General features: G+C 38.1%; 1 protein-coding gene and 1 pseudogene across 1 annotated transcript in view; one reads left to right on the forward strand and one right to left on the reverse strand.

The window, feature by feature from the left end:
• Nucleotides 1–7,341, reverse strand: part of LOC140513368 (pulmonary surfactant-associated protein D-like) — a 20,972-nt gene extending 13,631 nt beyond the window's left edge. Inside the window, exons 1-2 of the mRNA XM_072623051.1 lie at nucleotides 7,143–7,341; nucleotides 4,471–4,578 (exon numbers count right to left, since the gene is read on the reverse strand). Of these exons, the coding sequence (XP_072479152.1) occupies nucleotides 4,471–4,578; nucleotides 7,143–7,341 (307 nt within the window). The remainder of the gene's footprint in view (nucleotides 1–4,470; nucleotides 4,579–7,142) is intronic.
• Nucleotides 122–18,663, forward strand: LOC140517096 (ADP/ATP translocase 3-like; annotated as a pseudogene).
• The last annotated feature ends 328 nt before the right edge of the window (nucleotides 18,664–18,991 follow it).

The raw sequence follows: 18,991 nt of genomic DNA on the forward strand, positions 1-18,991 counted from the left end.
CCTTGTTCTCCTGATTCTCCTTCTCTCTCATAGGGCCTGGGGGGAAGGGGTGGGGTGGTTATTGAGTTTGGGGGACCTAGAGCACTTAGTGTTCCTGCTTCTCCATAGGGTGGAGCAAAAATCACTTAGGAAAGTTTTGGTCATTGCTTTCTCTTGTCTCTTCCTTTTTAATGGGTGGCAATGTACATGCAGAATGTGCTTTGAACATTTCCCTGGAAATGAAGTGTTAGTGAACAACAAGTTTACATTTTTATCTCTCTGTACCTCCTTTGTATGGAGGCAGGTAATTTCCAGCATGATGTTGCCAGAGGGGTCCTAACTCTGCTTAGCCCACAAATAGTTTTGGGTCAGATTCAATCAACCAGTCCACAAGTATTCATTGACTATACACCCAGTGCTTTACTCTACAGACACTGTGGAATATAGGAGAAAGAAAAGACAATTCATTCAATCCAGAGGTAGAAGGGACCTCAGAGACCATCAGTCTCACCCCTTCATTTTACAAATAGGGAAACTGAGGCTCAATAATATTGATTTACCCAAAGTAGAAAAGGTAGGAAATGTCAAAGGTAGGGCTTTAACCCAGATCCTCTGACTCTTTCTAGTGTACAATGCTGACATTGTTTTCTTTCTCAAGGAGCTTTTTGCCTTATAGGGAAGAAAAGATTGACAAAAAAGTATAATTAGAAATTTTTGCACTTGGGGTACAAGTGCCCCAATCCATGTCCTAGGCCAGTGACATGAAAGGCATCATCAATTTTGTGGGGAGGGATGGAAATAAGCTTGGCTGGGGAGAGGTAATCACTCCAGAGGAACCATGCGCTAACTTCTTATTTTTATGAAATAATTGGGTTCTAAGCTCTGTTATTTTTGTACTACTGAAGAACTACTATTGAACTACTAAAAAAAACCCACTTAGGAGGGCTGAATTACTATATCTGAACTACTCAAAAACTGCTAAATTCTGTGTCCTTAGAAAAGCCCTATGTACTCTACCTTTACTATACTGTTGGACATATTGAAAAAATAGAGAGAGCAACACAGGCCTACTGTCTAAAAACACATGTTGATTATGGGATTTATGGAATAGAGACTGCAGAGATCTGTATGGGTAGGATTTATTTGTTGGGTGGAGGAGGGAAGGACATTTTTGAGTATCAAGTGCATGGTAAACCAGATAGTGCTTTTAGAAAAAAAGACGTTAACAGCTATGAATTTTTTTGTACCAAACCAATGATTTCACTGTCATAAATAAATCCCAGCGAGGAAATTCCCTCTGTGAATGCAGACAAGCTCCTGCTCTCAAGCTTAACATCTTAAAGGCCACTAAGGGAGTCCTGAGAATGACAATGATTTGTCAAGGGTGGCAACCAGTTTTGGCAGAAGGAAGGCTTGAATTCTTGAACCCAGATTTTTCTGAATCCTGAGTCCATCTTTTTAATGACTATACCTACTATCTCTCATTGTAAGCCTGGTGCTAAATCTGCCCTTCAGTGGGATGCAGGAAAATGAGGGATAATAGGAGATATCCAATCATGATGATGGTCATGTGGAGGAGAAAGAGCTCAATCTTCTATCACAGAATCTGGAGTTGAATTTAAGCAGTTTTGCTTACCTCTGGTGTATGCTTCTACTCTCTGGGTCTCAATTTGCCCATCTGTACAATGGATGGGTGGGGCTGGAATGGGACTGTGAGATGTCTTCTAATACTAAAGCTATACGTCTTCTAGAAGCTTTCCCTTTTTAATCATTCTTTACATCAATTGCTTTCTATTCTCTGGCTAAAGTTCATATTTGAGTCTAATATATCCTTGAGTCCTACCATGTGTGTGTGTGTGTGTGTGTGTGTGTGTGTGTGTGTGTGTTGTTTTCCCAACCACACTTAATTTCCCCAATTGTAGGGACAGTGTCTAATATTTCTCTTGTATTCTGAAATATGATCACAAGATTTTGGATCCAGAGCTAAAAGTGACATGAGAAGACATTTATCTAGTCCAACCCCTTCATTTTTCAGATGATGGAGTTCATGGAGAATGGTGTGTCTTGCTCAGCATCACATACATAACAAAGTCAGAATGAAGGTTTGAACCCAGGTCCAAATCCAGCACTCTTTCCACTACATCTCGCTGGATTTATTATGGAACTCCCTGAAGGTCAGGGCATACAGTAGGCACTCCAAAATTGTTGCTGAAATGAATGAAGAAAGACTGGGGAGTGACAATTATGTCCTTCAGGTCATGAATGGACAATAAAAAGGATGATGGTAATTTTTGTTCCTATAGGGTAGAATTACTGAGGGAAAAAAGCATGCTCAGTTACCAGATCCTTAACAACAGAAAGACTCATGCGTTAGAATCATGGACCTGAAGAAGAGCTTTACAGGCCATCTGTTCTAATGCTCTCCTTTTCAGATTAGAAAACTGAGACTTCTAGGGGCCAATATGAAATGATGAACTAATTAAATGGCAGAGGTGGATTTTATTTCTAGGCCTGACCTCTTTTCACCACCAAAAACTTGAGATGACTTCTAAGCACTATTATTTCACCTACAGAGGAACATCATGGAATAAATGTCATTACTTCACCACCTACCTTTGGCTCCATTTTCTCCCTTGGGTCCCTAGAGCTATATTCAAGAAATGGTGTAGGGGAAGTTAGCAGCATTTCACATGAGTAAGTTTCACTGTTAGGCATTTCCACTTCCAATTCAATTGATCAATACTTACTCACTATTTGTAAGATATTGCTGGTATCTTAATAAGACAAAACCAAAGCAATCCTTACTCTCAAAAAGCTTACATTCCACTGGAGGAAATAAATCTATACATGAATAACTTTCTAGGATTACCTCTTATATCGAACTACTTCTTCCTTTTAAGTATGTGTGTGTATGTTTTTGTGTGTGTGTGGCTTTTGTTATGTTATTTCAATCATTTCCTATTCTTTGTGATCCCATGCTATTGGCAAAGAAACTGAGGTGGTTTGCCATTTCCTTCTCCAGCTCATTTTACAGATGGGGAAACTGAGCAACAGAGTTAAGTGACTTTCCCAGGGTCACAAACTAATAAGTGTTTGAGACCAGATTTGAACTCATGAAGATGAATCTTCCTCATTCCAAACCCAGTGCTCTATCCACTGCATCATCTAGCTACCCACAATGTGCCTACATATTCATAAATGTCTCAAGTGCTAAAATATTTTATTAATATCCAGTAGGGCTAGGATGCTAAGAGAATTATATACTCCATTAAATTCTCTCACCTATATGTACATATATGTGTATGTGTGTGTAAATATATTACATATATGCATATCTATATCTCCGTGTATAGTAGAGATTACTAATCTTCCTCCTTAGCATGTGGCCATCCAAATGAGGAGGATCTGGTGCTATGTTCCCTGCTGTGGCCTCCTACCGCCTTCATTATCTAGTTGTGCCAGAAAGCAGCCATAAGTAATTGGAATAACTGAGTTCAGATGCTCTAGTGGAAGAGGATAGAGACATAGGCAGAGAGAGAGTGAACCCATGAAGAAATGCTGATATTAGCTAGAGATAGTATCTACATGGTAGGGGAGAGAGGGAGAAAATGGTAATAAGTCACAATGAGACTACATGGGGCTGGCAACCGAGGCACTTTAAAAAAATATTATTTTATCCTCCCCCCCCCATTATATGTAAAAACAATGTTTAATATTCATATCTTTTAAAGCTTTGAGTTCTGAATTGTATCTCTTCCCTCTTCTTCCCCCCAATCCCTGAGATGGTAAGCAATCTGATATAGGTTTTACATGTGCCATCATGTAAAATATATTTCCATATTGGTCATTTTGTGGAAGAAAAATCAAAAAAGAAAGAAAAAGGAAGAAAGGAAGGAAGAAAGAAAAAAAGGAAGTGAAAAATGATGTGCTTCAGTCCCCATTCAGATATCATCAGTTCTTTCTGTGGATGCTGAAAGCATTTTTCATCAAGAGTCCTTTTGGATTGTCTGACCAAGATATGTTTTGGAAGTTCAAGAAAATGTCATTTCTTTAAGTCCCAGATGCATGATACTGTGGAGAAAGGGTGTAATATAGAACTTAAAAAAATGGAGGTATGTTTTTGAGCTGTGAATATACTTAGGGATCATTTCCATATCAGTCTGAGTTAGAGTGCTGGTCCCCTGCAAAATATTAAGTGTGATCTGCAGAATGACAGGGCTTCAGAGACAATGAGGAGGGGGAGCTGTTCCTAAGCAAAATAGAAATTTAGGAGGTAAGTCAGGGGAGGACAGACAGAGACCTTAATGTCATCTAATATAAACTTTTCCATTTATAGAGGAGGAAACAGGCTCAGAGCAGTAAAGGCAAAGTGACATGCTTTTGCTCACAGAGTTAATTAGTGTTAGAATTAAGAGTTGAACTCAGGTCTTGCAACTTCAAATACGTCATTTAAAAAATTACACCAAAGCTTCTTCCTTTACTGGCACTCACCTTTTTCTCCAGCATCTCCCTTTGGGCCTGGATCACCAGAGGGACCTTTGTCCCCTTTGGGTCCAATGGGACCGGTTTCTCCTGGTAGACCTCTAGGTCCTGGTAATCCTGTTTCCAAAACATAGAAAGAAAAGAAACAGATTTTTGATCAGAGCCAGTATAAAGACAGGAGAAACTCTTTTGTAAGATTCACTAAGAACCTGTCATGCCAGGTGAGCTTTTGCCTCCCTTTTCCTGGAGCAAACACACTTCTAATAGAAATAGCAGCTAAAAAAGTGCTGCCAAAACATGCCATTATTCAAAGCATTTTTCTTGATCACCAAGTGTATACAGAGCATTGCAATAATCATAGATATTTGATCATAGATATTGATGAAGTCATAATGCATGGCCTCAATTCCCCCAAGAACTTATAGGACCTTTGTGGATATTAGCAAATAAATATACCCAGGGAATGGGGGAAAGTGTTAGATTTGGGAATCAGAGGGCCTGGCCTCAAATTCCTTTCCTGCTGATCAATGACTGTGTGATCTTGGGCAAGCACCCTCTATTTGTTCATTTCTGAAAAAACAGAATTAGGATTAGGAGAGCTCTAAGGTTTCTTCCATGTATAACCCTGGAATTGTATGAGAACGTAGCTATGATCATAGGAAATGGAACTTACATATCATTTAGCCAAAATGTATCCTTTTTATGAATGAGGAAACTGAGGCCCAGAGAAGTTAGGTTTTCAGTTTCTCAGTCAATGCTCATTCCATAACACCTGACTCCCTCTTTAAGCAGAGGTACAAAGCTAAAGGTTTCACAAAAGCAGTCCTAAAGGAAAAGCACAGATAGTTAATGCTATTAATTCAGAGGGAGAGGCCCATCTGTAAGGGCCAGCTGGTCAAGGGAGGCAGGCAGGAGGTGAGGTCTAAAGGAGGGTGGGCACTCAGATTAGTGGGAAAAGGGAATTATGGTGTAATGGAAAGGGTCTTGAATCAGAATCCTTGATGTAAAATTCTGTTTCTATCACTTATTAGTCAGGTATATTTGAGCCAAGATTCCTTCAAGATGTTGTCCCTTAGGGCTCCATTAGTGTGGCTCTGAATTGGATTGGTTAATGAGGGGTAGGTCTGGGTTACTGGAGACAGCATGGAAAGCACCCTAAGAGACCTTCTTGGAGTCAGCAGCTTGTGTTCTGGGAGGCTGAGAGGCTTTCCACTCCACCTGGGAGAGGTTTGCATACATTTGCTCAGATAGAAGGTCAGACTTAGCCATAGGCAGAGGAAGTGGTCACATATGTCAGACCAGGAAGGCCACCTTAACCCAAACACTTCTTCTCCAGCTCAGTGATGTCTGAGACTGCTTTAACAATGAGAAGGCCAGGCATTCCATGATAGAATGAGAGCCTTAAAATGCAAATAACCTGGAGAGAGTGATTTTTTTTTCTGGACCTTTAATTTGATTGATGATTCCATCCATAGATGGAACTCCATTTGAAGTACACTGCAGATTAGAATCCTCTTTAAATTTTAAGAGAATTTTTTGGGTGCAGATGGATTAAATGACACATCTAGGGTTATACAGCTTCTAAATGTCAAGGGCAGTATTTGAACTCAGATTTGCCTAACCTAGGCAGATAGATGGTACAGTGGACAGAGTCCTAGGCCTGGAGTCATGAAAACTTGAGTTCAAATCTGGCCTCAGACAGTGACCCTGGACAGATTAACTTTGCTTCAGTTTCCTCAACTGAAAAACGGCTATGATAACAATAGCACCTGCTATTGTGAGGTGTTGTGAATCAAATGAGACGATATTTGGAAAGCAGTTAGCACAGTACCTATCATATATAATAATGATAATAATAATAATAATAATATCATCCAAGCACTATATAGGGGCTTACTTATTTTCTTCACTGTCTCTTCCTAACTCCTACATCAGTTCTCCTTCAACTGTACCATGTAGCCATACAGCTCACATTTCTTTAGAAAATGCCTTTCTCACAGCCCTACTGTGAACTCGTTAGTTCAAATATTATGATCATTCTTAGTTTATAGCTGAGGAAACAGGCTGACAGAATTTAAGTGAGTTGACTTTGATCATATAAGTTAAAAAAGGGAGTCGGGACTTCAACTATATCTTCTGATCTCCACCCATTGTGTATAAAATACAAATGACCAATGTCTGAGCCTTTCTTGAGAACAGACTTTATTAAGGGAGAAGAGAACAGAGCACAGGGTACTTGAGTGCCTGACAGGAATAGGGAAGGATACCGATGGTGGGGGACAGTGTATAAGGGGGACAATGGGCACTCTAAGAAATCTTTGCCTTCTTCATATTTAGTTTAATGATTAATCCTGCTCTTCTGGTTAATTCAGGGTTTTCTCTTCCACCATCTATGGAGATTTCAGACAGGACCTTCAAGACATTTCTCTCTATAGATGTGCAAACAACTTTATTCTACTAGGGAACTAATTTCTCAGGTGAGGCTGAGGCCAAAGGAACCTGAGTGACTGCTAAAAAATGAACTCTGGAACAGTGACAAGTGGAAAGCCTGATAGCTCTGAAATTATTTTTTTCCTTAATTTCGAAATCCAATTAAGATGCAGGACACAAAGAGAGAGAGAGAGAAATTATGCCAGCAGAATACGTCTCCTAGTGAATCAAACCCATAGATACTTCTTTACCTGGATCTCCCTTTTCTCCCTTGGAACCATCTTTCCCATCTCTTCCATCTCTCCCATGCAATCCATTTTCCACAGGGCCACATGTGATGAGGGCACAGGCACTGGAAACTTCATTGTAGGAGGTGAGTGTCAGTCCTTCAACTGATGCAGCCAGTGTGGGTTTGAAGAGGACCAGTGCAGAAAGGCAGAGAAGAAACATGGCCCTTGACTCTGAACTGCAGTGGGAGAAGGAGGATTAATTCAACTCGTTGTCTGTTCCAGGACGGGGAAAGGACCAATCGTAGTGGCAGCTTATGGCCAGAGAGTCTATTCTTCATTGTTTGCTTAGGCATGGCAACAGGAGGCATTTGAGAAGGTTATGTTGGGTTTCTCACTTCAGTCAAATGACACTGTCTACCTATCACACATCCCAACAAATCTATCCCCACTAGATATTATGTTCTCCCATATCTGCCTCTACTTTGGCCCTCCCTGATGTAGAACAACCACCCAAAACTCAAATGGACAATGAAATACTCATATTTCCTAGCCTGTCATGGGTCGGGGCAGAGCTTTAGAATGTGACTAAGAAGGACTGGCTTCAATTTCTGGCTCTGCTACTAGGTTGGTTTGTGACTTTGGTCAAGTCACCTCCTTGAACCTCAACTTCCTAATCAGGAAATAATAATATAGTTCTTATTTTAGGTGGTAAGATTCTCCAGTTATCTTTTTTTGTAAGCAACATTGTGATAATTTCACCAAGCGCCAGAGCAATCAAAATTCTGCTAAAGAAAATCCTGAAACACTCAGATAAGTTTAGCCTAATTCTCTATACAGGAAAAATCAAGTGGATAAAGATTACTTAATTGTCCAGAACAGTTTATGATAGTGGATACAGAGCCTAAAAACTTTTTTCGTATCCATTTTTCTATATATGTATCTATATAGACTGTTACTTATATAATGGTTGCCCATCCAACTGCATATCATATATGTGTGTATCTGTATTTATAAAAATATATAGACTGCAGATATAGATAACAATATAGACATAGTTACAGATATAGACATAGACACAGAGACATAGAGATAGAGGTATAAAACAAATACAGAAATAAATACAGATATAGACACAAACAGAAGTGACATAGTCATAGACATAGACAAAGATATCTTGTATATATACTGCAAAGGAACCTTGCATAGGATCCAGAAATAAACAATAAGTGAATGAGCTGGATTATCATTGGAAAATTCCAAAATTCTTTTAATGCCCGAAAGCTCTCTGAAGCAAAGATCCATCTTTTGTTAACATATTCTTCCACTAATCTGGTATGACTGTGAGTCAACTTATGGTTTCTAAAGTACTAATATTGAGGATTACCCAAAGGGTGATGAAGAACTTAAGACCAGAAAAAAAAAATATGCCAGATGCATATCCAGAGAGAAGGATAACTAAGCAATAGGTCACATACTCATTGGTTTACCATATGATATCAAGAGAACTTGAGGGAGGCACGTAGCATACAGAGTGAACCCCTGACCACTTTCTCCCACCCCTACTGCTCAATTTCTCCCCACCATATATATGACTCATACAGGACAGACAGAAGTAGCTGGATTGTAATCTGGGTCTCTGGAAAGAATATGAATATTGAATAGATCACAAATACAAATATGTTATATGATCCTCATAACTCATTTTGAGGAGTGCAGAAATGGTCTCAGAATTGAAGTGAATAAAAGTTTGCAAGTGGGATTTAAACCCAGATCTCAAGTCCAGTACTCTAACAGAGTAAACCCTATGATTCTATTATTTCCTATCTTTATTTTACTGAGTCCTTGGAATTTGACATTTGTGCTAATTCAAGACTGAATCTAACTTTAAAAAAGACATTTGAAGTTCTTTGTAGTAACAATAGTTTCCTTTCTGTCATTCATTATTCTGGGGCCAATGTCTCAGAACCTTAACTGTTTCCAACCAGTACTCAGGGCTTTCTGATATAATATCTGCTTGGCTTAAGGATACATTTTAATTAATGTGTTTAGTTTAACTCTATGGATTGTCTTGCCTGCTCCCCCGATGGAAAGTCATATGTGAAAGGGGGCCCCATGACATAGTTCTTGTCCTGTAGATTAACTTGAGAAATACCAGGAAGCTGAGGCAGAAAGGGGGTTGAGAGCAGAGTTGGTTCCAAGGGTAAAAGACAACTGACTGGTACATTGGGCAGTGGATCACAGCCTGGACATATCAGTACAAATCTGATACACATCTTGCACAAATGTATATGATCCTTCTGAGTCTCAAATCAAATTCCACCCAACTCAGAAAGCAATGTATAATGTGTGACCTACAAAGGGGATTGGAGGCAACAGGTAGTACACACTCACACATGCTTCCTGAAACACATTAAAGAACCAAATCAAGTATGGAGCCATGAGTACTTACCTCCACTAGCTACTCAATGTCTATGAAATCCAAGGGTCAGCCTGGGTGAGCCAGGCAGTAGAGTGGCCAATAAGAGAGCTTGAAGGAAGAATGGAGAATGGGGCACAAGGGTATTCAATACCTCCACTTCCCCAGGAATGCTCACAGTACAGTTTTTTAGGGAGGCTGAGTTCTGCTTTATATACTGTCTTTCCATCTAGGATCTCATTGCTCAGTGTCTGCTTCAAGGAAGTTTGAGGGTTTGCTTTTTCAGTTGATAATCCTATTTTAATATTTTTTCAGTTGATAATCCTATTTTAATATTTCAATATAACAAATGCTTCTTGTGTACTTGAGCAAACAAAACTTTAGGGAAGTTGTTACACCCTAGTCTCCAGCTGTTTTTGAGATGGCAAATAGAGGATATAGAGGGGGCATGACCACTGGTCTGAAAGCCAGGACCCGGATTTAGTATCTGCCTCTGACAACATGCTGGGTGTGCAACCCTTGACAAATAATTAACCTCTCATTGTTCTAGGCAACTCTAAGAGCATAAGTTACAGAAAAGCTGTTGTTGAGGACTGGTTGAACAATTTCCCTTCTCTAGGAGTTTCTTGTACTTATGAATTCCCAAGTCCAAGTTCTATCTCAAGAAAAGGAAAGAGAATAACATCCCAACTCACCTGGTAAGCCATCAATCTCCCTCCCTGACAGAATTGTCCAAACTCGTAATCACTTAAAGGAATTACATTCTCAGGCAGTCCTCTCATACTTTTCTCCCCATTCAAGTTACTTAGCTAAGTGTGATATAAGAGTGAGGGAGAGAGATATAAACAGATTATATGGTTTTAGAAAGAAAGCTTATATCCAGTTCATTTGCAATCTGAAATAAGTCTCTTTCTATTCAATCCAATTCAATGAACTATTGTTAAGTACTTGTTCTTAGAGAACTGGGAAAATAAACAGTTTTGTTAAGACTGCAGTCATCCTACTACTCATGGAATGCCAAGGTTTCCAAAGAATTAAAATGAACTGTCCTGTAGAAGGCAATGGAGAACTTCATGGTATGAGGGGGTAACCTTTAAGACACTGCAAACAAAGAATTAGATGGGAGAAATAAAAGATGGTATAAGATAAATGCGTGATCAAAAATGGGGTTGGTATGAAATGGTTAGCTCATGTGCAATGCTGATATATTTCTGACATAAAAAGATCCAAAAGTAGTCCCCCATCAGTTTGAATGGATTCCCTGTGGAAGTTGTATAAGTGAATAAGGAAAAAAGAGTCACACAAGGTAGACAAGTGTAGATGGGTAGTTTTCTGCATCATTTACCTGTATCAATGAGATCACAGATTCTTTGGAATGTCAAAGAAGAGAGCATGTCTGCCCTCACAAAACTTCCAATCTAGTAAAGGAATGTGATGCACATACAAATAAGTGCAATGCAAAACCAGAATAGTAGAATCACAGCATCTCAGAATTGGAAGGGGCCTCAGAAGTTACCTAGTATAACTGAAATGTGAAAAGAAATCTCTAGCTAGCTAGCATTTAGATAGCATTTTATGGCTTACAAAGCACTTTCCAAATATCTTTGATCCTCACAATATAACTGTGAGGTAGGGTTCTATGATTTTCCTTGCTTTCTAGATGATGAGACTGAGGATGAGAGAGGTTGAGTTACTTTCCCAGACTCACCTAGTTAGTTAGTGTCTGAGGTTAGATTGGAACTCAAGTTTTCCTGATTTCAGGATTAATACACTACTCTCCCAACAAAAGCTTATCTAACTTTTGATTAGGAAAGGGAAACCATCACTTCCACAGAGTGTCCATTGCTCTGTTATGCAAATTTAATCATTAAGAAGTTTGTTTACCACGTTTTTCCTCAGTATAACATAGACAGAAGGCCCACAATTCATAAATGATGGTACACAAGAACAGATCCAAACATTGTATGACCTCAGATATCTATACACAACAAGTGGATGAAAAATCATGTGAATTATATCTTCATATATGGGGACAAATTTGACTTCATAGGTATTACTATGTCTTTGTGGGATGATACTCATTAATAGAATATGGCTCAAGAACTGAGGTCCTTAACATAAGGATTGAACTTATTTATATTTTGACAGCTGTATTTGAATAAACTTTAGTTCCTTTACAATTTTATGTATTTTATGCATTTAAAAATGTTATTCTGAGAAGGGGTCCTTACTCTTCCTTATTCTGCTAAAAGGGCTCATGATACAAAACACAGTAGGGTTAAGGATTTCTGCTCTAGAAGTACATCTCATTCAAAAAAGAAAAAAGAATAGATAAAATGTGTGTTGAAGTAGCAATGTATATCAAGGAAGCAGACTGATTGAGATATCTAATATTCTAAGAGAAAAGTTTGTTAGAAGGAATTTGGGTGATGATCAATGAACAGAAAGGCAATAAGATTGTGCAAGCATACTACAGACCACATGTGCAGAGGATGAATTAGACTGTCAAGTTTCTGACAAGATCACAAATGTGGAGGCATGATATAATAGTGAAGAAGACTTCAACTTTAAGCACATTTCCTGGAGCATTCTACTCCAAAAGTAGAGTACCTAATATAATGACTCTTACCTGATACATTCATGCATTATCCCGATGAACTGGAAAAAATTGTTATTATGGACGTACTATTCATTTCTGGTACCACTAGGCTGCCTTCCATCACATTTTTTCCATTGATTACCTAAATAGTCTTGACTTTTGTTCTTCCAGATAAATTGCTATTTTTTAGTAGCACTATGAAGTCATTCTTTGGTAGTTTGATTAGTATGGCAATGAATAAATAAAATAATTTAGGTAGAATTGACATTTTTATTATATTGGCTTAGCCTACTCATAAGCAAGTAATATTTCTCCAACTGTTTAGATCTGTCTTCATATGAATGAAAAGTGTTTTATAATAGTATTCATCTAGTTCCTGTGTTTGTCTTGGTAGGTAGATTTCAAAATTTACTGTCTACAGTTATTTTAAACGGAATTTCTCTTTAAAAAATCTCTTCCTGCTGGGCTTTGTTGGTAATATATGGAAATGCTGGTGATTTATATCTTGCAACTTCAATAAAGTTGCCAATCGTTTCAATTAGTTTTTAAATTGATTCTCTAGGGTTTTTAAGTATATCATCATATCACCTGCAGAAAATGACAGTTTTGTTTTCTCATTGCCTAACTCTTCAGTAAGACAAGAGTCTTATTTCTATAACTGGCATTTTCAGTATGCAATAGAACAATAGTAGTGACAATAAACATCTTTGCTTCTCCCCTGATTTTATTGAGAAGATTTCAAGTTTATCCCTCTTACAAATAATGCATGCTTTTGGTTTTAGAAAGATACTACTCATCATTTAAGAAAGGTCCAGTGAGGTTGTAAACTGATCCAACCATTCTGGAGAACAATTTGCAACTATGCAAATATATCTAAAGAGCTATAAAACTATGCATGCCCTTTCATCCAGCAATAACACTAAGTCTGTATCTCAAAGAGCTAATAACAAAGGGAAAAGGGCCCATTTATACTAAAATATTTCTACTAGTTCTTTTTGTGGTGGCAAAGAATTGGAAATTGAGAATGACTGAACGAGTTGTGTTATATGAATGTAATGGGATACAATTGTTCCATGAGAAATGGTGAGCAGGCAGACTTCCAAAAACCTTGAAAGACTTGCATGAATTAATGCTGAGAGAAGTGAGCAGAAGCAGGAGAACACTGTATACAGTAATAGCAACATTGTGCAATGACTGATTTTGTTAGACTTAGCTCTTCTGAGCAATGCAATGATCTAAGACAATTCCAAAAGACTCATGATGGAAAATGCTAACAACATTCAGAGAAAGAACTGTGGAGTCTGAAGGCAGATCAAAGCATACTTTTTTCTCTTTTGGGGGGCGGGGGGTTGTTTTTTCCTTCTCATGGTTTTTCCCTTTTGTTCTAATTCTTCTTTTACAACATGACTAATGTGAAAATATTTAATATGATCACACATGTATATACCTTATATCAGATTGCATGACCTCTTGGGAAAGGGAGAGTGGAGGAAGGGGAAAATTTTAGAACTTCAAATCTTATAAAAAACAAATGTTGAAAGCTAAATCTAGCTAACTAAATCAAAATAAAAACATAAACTTCACTGAATCCTATACCTTCTAATACTCTTAATAGAAATGGGTGCTATATTTTGGTAAAAATTTTTTCTACATCTATTGCTATAATCACATGATTTTTGTTGTTTTTGTGAGTTATGGTCAATTATGTTAATAGTTTCTCTAATATTGAAACAGCCCTGCATTACTGATATAAATCCCACCTGGTCACAGTGCATGATCTTTGTGATATATTGCCATTGTCTTCTTCATAGTATTTTATTTAAATTTTTTGCAACAATATTAATTAAGGAAATTGGTCTATAATTTTCCTTTTTTTGGTTCTCTCCAGTTTAGGAATCGAAACCATATTTGTGTCATAGAAAGAAGTTGTAAAGACTCCTTCTTTGCCTGTTTTTCAATACAGTAATAGAATTAATTGTTCTTTAAGTACTTGGTAGAATTCACTTGCAAGTCCATCTTGTCCTGGAGATTTTTTTCTTAGGGAACTCATTTGTGATGTTCAATTTTTTCATCTAGGATGAGATTATTTAAGTGTTATATTTTCTCTTCTGTTAATCTGGACAATTTATATTTTTGTAACTATTCATCAGTTTTGGATTGTCAGTTTTCTTGACATATAATTGGGCAAAGTAGCTCTGAAAAATTATTTTAATTTTATTTTGATTGGTGGTACATTCGCCCTCTCTGTTTTTGATACCGGTAACTTGGTTTTCTTCTTCCTTTTTTCAAAAATCAAGTTAGGGGGCAGAGCCAAGATGGCAGAATAGAAAGACAGGTCTGTTCTAGCTCTTCCCCTCCATAGCCCATAAAATACTAGTAAAAAATGCCTCTAAACAAATTACAGAGCAGCAGAAGCCACAAAAAAAACCAGAGTGAAAGACATTTCCAGTCCAAGTTAGCCTGGAAGGCCAACAGGAAAGGTTTATTGCACTGGGCTAAGAGTGGAGCACAATTCAGCCTGGGCCACATGGCAAGGACAGGACTGTAACAGACTTCAGGGCATTGAATCATGAGTAGCAGCTGCAGTTCCCAGATTTCTCAACCCACAAAAGCCAAAGACAATTTCAAAGGTCAGTGAGAAAGCTCTTTCACCTGGGTGAGAGGGGTGTGTGGTCTGACCCCAGTCCCAGGGGTGGCAGCAGTGTTCATTTTTGGAGCCCTCAGCCTAAAGACCCTGAGAGAATTGAGCAGCCAATCTAGATCTCAGTCCTGAGTGGCTGTCATGGGGTGAGTAGGAGCACTGGCATGGTGAAGCTGGTGGAGTCTCTGGAGAGGTAATCTTATTCGGAGATCCTGAGTAAAAAGGAGTCCTTGTGGTTGCTCCCAGACCAAAGTGCAGACCAGGAGAGGAGTAAACTCCTCTTTCTTGATTGCGCCACCTTGGAGGAACTGAGAACTTACAGGTCCCTAGAGTATATTCTCTCCACTCGACAAAGGACTCAAAAGTCAAGTAACTGACTAAGAAAATGCACAAAAAAGGGGAAAAAATAAGATGATAGAAGGTTACTTTCTTGGTGAAAAGGTCTTTTCTTCCATCCTTTTGGATAGGGAAGAATAAAGCATACCATCAGAGGAAGACATCAAAGTAAAGGCTACTATATCCAAAACCCCCTGAAAAATATGCAATGGTCTCAGGTCATGGAAGAACTCAAAACGAATTTTGAAAATCAAGTAAGAGAAGTGGAGGAAAAATTGGGAAGAGAAATGAGAACAATACAAGAAAATCATGAAAAGTGAGTCAGAAGCTTGCTAAAGGAGACTCCAAAAAATGCTGAAGAAAATAACACCTTTAAAAATAGACTAACCCAACTGGCAAAAGAGGTCCAAAAAGCCAATGAGGAGAAGAATACTTTAAAAAGCAGAATTAGCCAAATGGAAAAGGAGGTTCAAAAGCTCACTGAAGAAAACAGTTCTTTAAAAATTAGAACGGAGCAGATGGAAGCTAATGACTTTATGAGAAATCAAGAAATTACAAAACAAAACCAGAAGAATGAAAAAATAGAAGACAATGTGAAATATCTCATTGGAAAAACAACTGACCTGGAAAATAGATCCAGGAGAGATAATTTAAAAATTATTGGCCTACCTGAAAGGCAATGATCAAAAAAGAAGCCTAGGCATCATCTTCCAAGAAATTGTCAAAGAAAACTTCCCTGCTATTCTTGAATCAGAGGGTAAAATAGAAATGTAATGAATTCACTGATCACCTCCTGAAAGAGATCCCAAAAGGAAAACTAGGAATATTGAAGTCAAATTCCAGAGTTCCCAGATTGAGAAAATATTACAAGCAGCCACAAAGAAACAATTCAAGTATTGTGGAAACACAATCAGGATAACACAGGATTTAGCAGCTTCTACACTAAGGGATTGAAGGACTTGGAATATGATATTCCAGAGGTTAAAGGAGATAGGATTAAAATCAAGAATCACTTTCCCAACAAAACTGACTAAAATACTTCAGTGGAAAAATGGCATTTCAATGAAATATGAAGCAATATTCAAGCATTCTTGTTGAAAAGATCAGAGCTGAATATAAAATTTGACTTTCAAAAACAAGAATCAAGAGAAGCATGAAAAGGTAAACAGGAAAGAGAAGCCTTAAGGACTTCATTGAAGTTGAACTGTTTATATTATTAAATGGAAAGATGTTATTTGTAACTCATGAGACCTTTTTCAGTATTAGGGTAGTTAGAGAGAATACACACACACACACACACACACATATATATGTAGGTGTGTATGGGTATGTATGTGTGTATATTATATACGTGTAGTTACATATACGTACGTGTGTATGTATGTATGTGTGTATATATTCACACACACACATAGACAGAGGGCACAGGGTGAGCTGAATATGAAGGGAGAATACTTAAAAAAAAATAGAATTTACTATTGAATGGAATGTACTAGGATTAAGAGAAAGAGAGAGGTAGAATGTAGCAAATCATATCACATACGATGGAGAAGAAGAGGGGGGAGATGAAAGGAAATAATTGAGTCTTACTCTCATGGGATTTGGCTTAAGGAGGGAATAACACACACTCAATTGGATGTGGAAATTTATTTTACCTTTCAGGAAGGCAAGGGAGAAGGAGATAGGAGAGGGAAGATAATAGAAGGGACAGCAAATTGGGGAAAGGGATAATCAGAAGCAAACACTATTGTGTTAGGACAAGTCATGGGAGAGAACGGAATAAATGAAGGGCAGGATAAGACAGAGGGAAAGGTGGTTAGTCTTTTACAACATAAATGTTATGGAAGTGCTTTGCATTGTTACACATGTGTGACCTATATTGAATTGCTAGTTTTCTCAATGACAGTGGGTGGAGAAAGAGGGAGAGGATATGGAACTCAAAGCTTTAAGAATGAATGTTAAAAATTGTTTTAGCATGCAACTGGAAATTAAGCTATACAGTCAATGGAGTATAAAAATCCATTTTGCCCTACAGGAAAATACAGGGGAAGGGGGATGGAAGAAGGATGAGTAATAGAAGAGAGGACACTTTTGTTCTGAGCTGTAGCAAGGGGGCTGTGTGCAGGCAGCAGCAAGTTCCCCAGCTTTCGGCCCTCTCTCCAACTCCAACACCTTTCCCCTCAGTAACCATGATGAAACAAGCCATCTCCTTCACCAAGGACTTTCTGGCTGGTGGCATTGCCACTGCTATCTCCAAGACAGCGCTGCCCCCATCGAGAGAGTTAAGCTTCTTCTGCAGGTGCAGCCTGCAATAAACAACTTGCTACAGATAAGCAGTACAAAGGCATAATTCATTGTATAGTCCAAATTCCCAAGAAACTAGGGGTGCTTTCCTTCTGGCTGTGTAACTTAGCAAATGTCATCAGATATTCCCTACCCAGGCCCTTAACTTTGCCTTTACGGATAAGCATAAGCAGGTGTTTTTGGAGGAGTGGACAAGCACACACAGTTTTGGAGGTATTTTGCTGGCAATCTTGCCTCTGGTGGTGCAGCTGGAGCCACTTCTCTCTGCTTTGTCTACCCTGTGGATTTTGTAAGAACTTGCTTGGCAGCTGATATTGGAAAATCTGGCACTAAAAGAGAATTCAAAGGCCTGGGAGACTACCTTGTGAAAATCACCAAGTCTGATGGAATCCGTGGCTTGTATCAAGGTTTCAATGTCTCAGTGCAGCTTATCTATAGAGCAGCTTACTTTGGCATCTATGATACAGCAAAAGATACGCTCCCAGATCCAAAGCATACTCATATTGTGATAAGCTGAATGATTGCACAATCAGTGACGGCTGTAGCAGGTGTGGCCTTTTCTCCCTGTGATACAGTAAGGCAGTAAATGATGATGCAATCTGGGTGCAAAGGAGCTGATATCATGTACACTGGGACAATTGACTGCTGGAAGAAGATTGCTTAAGATGAGGGTGGCAAAGCTTTCTTCAAGGGTGCCTGGTCCAATGTTCTTAGAGGCATGGGTAGAGCTTTTGTGCTTGTCTTGTATGATAAATTGAAGAAAATAATCTAAGTACATCCTAACCAAGGAACCAGTGAATATAGATCATGTAGAATACTTAACCATACTTAGCATTTTGGACCATTGACCTTCAAGAAATTCCTGTTGTCTTTATCCAAGCAAGATCGTGTTTGTAGGGGAGCCAGAAAAAATTCTTAGAAAAAGGGACTCATTTATTGTGATCCATTATTCACACTGTGGAACTGATGATGATTCAGTATATTTATTGTTGGTTTTTGGGAAAATAACAGTTTCTGTGGGTCCAAGATCAACTTAGACTATCTAGTTTAGATGCTCTTTTGTAGGACCATAAATTTGTGTTTAAGTATTGATTTTAAAAAAACCATGTCTCTCATTTGTACTTAAGCACTATATATACTATTTTCACAGATGACTGCTTGACAGTTATGATTATCTGTGCTGGACATTCTGCTGTTAAACAATAAATACGCAGAAGACTCTAAAAAAAATAGAAGAGAAGACAAACTGGAGGAAGGGGTGGATGGGGTTCATGCTGTCCTGGGGTGGGAGTGGGGAGAGATGGAGAGAAAATTTTGAATTCAAAATCTTGTAGAAGTGAATGTTAAGAACTGAAAATAAATAAATTATATATTTAAAAAGAATTTAAAAAATCAAGTTAACCAATTTTACCTATTTTATTGATTTTTTTAAAATAATAGAAACTCCTAATTCAATGACTTTTTTCCCTTCCAATTTTATTAATCCCTCCTTTGATTTTCAGGACTTCTATTTTGGTGTTTAATTAGGGATTTTTACTTTAAACATTTTCTAGGTTTTTCTTAGTTGCATGTTC

The sequence above is a fragment of the Notamacropus eugenii genome, chromosome 1 (assembly GCF_028372415.1).
Source record: "Notamacropus eugenii isolate mMacEug1 chromosome 1, mMacEug1.pri_v2, whole genome shotgun sequence".
Taxonomy (NCBI): Eukaryota; Metazoa; Chordata; class Mammalia; order Diprotodontia; family Macropodidae; genus Notamacropus; species Notamacropus eugenii.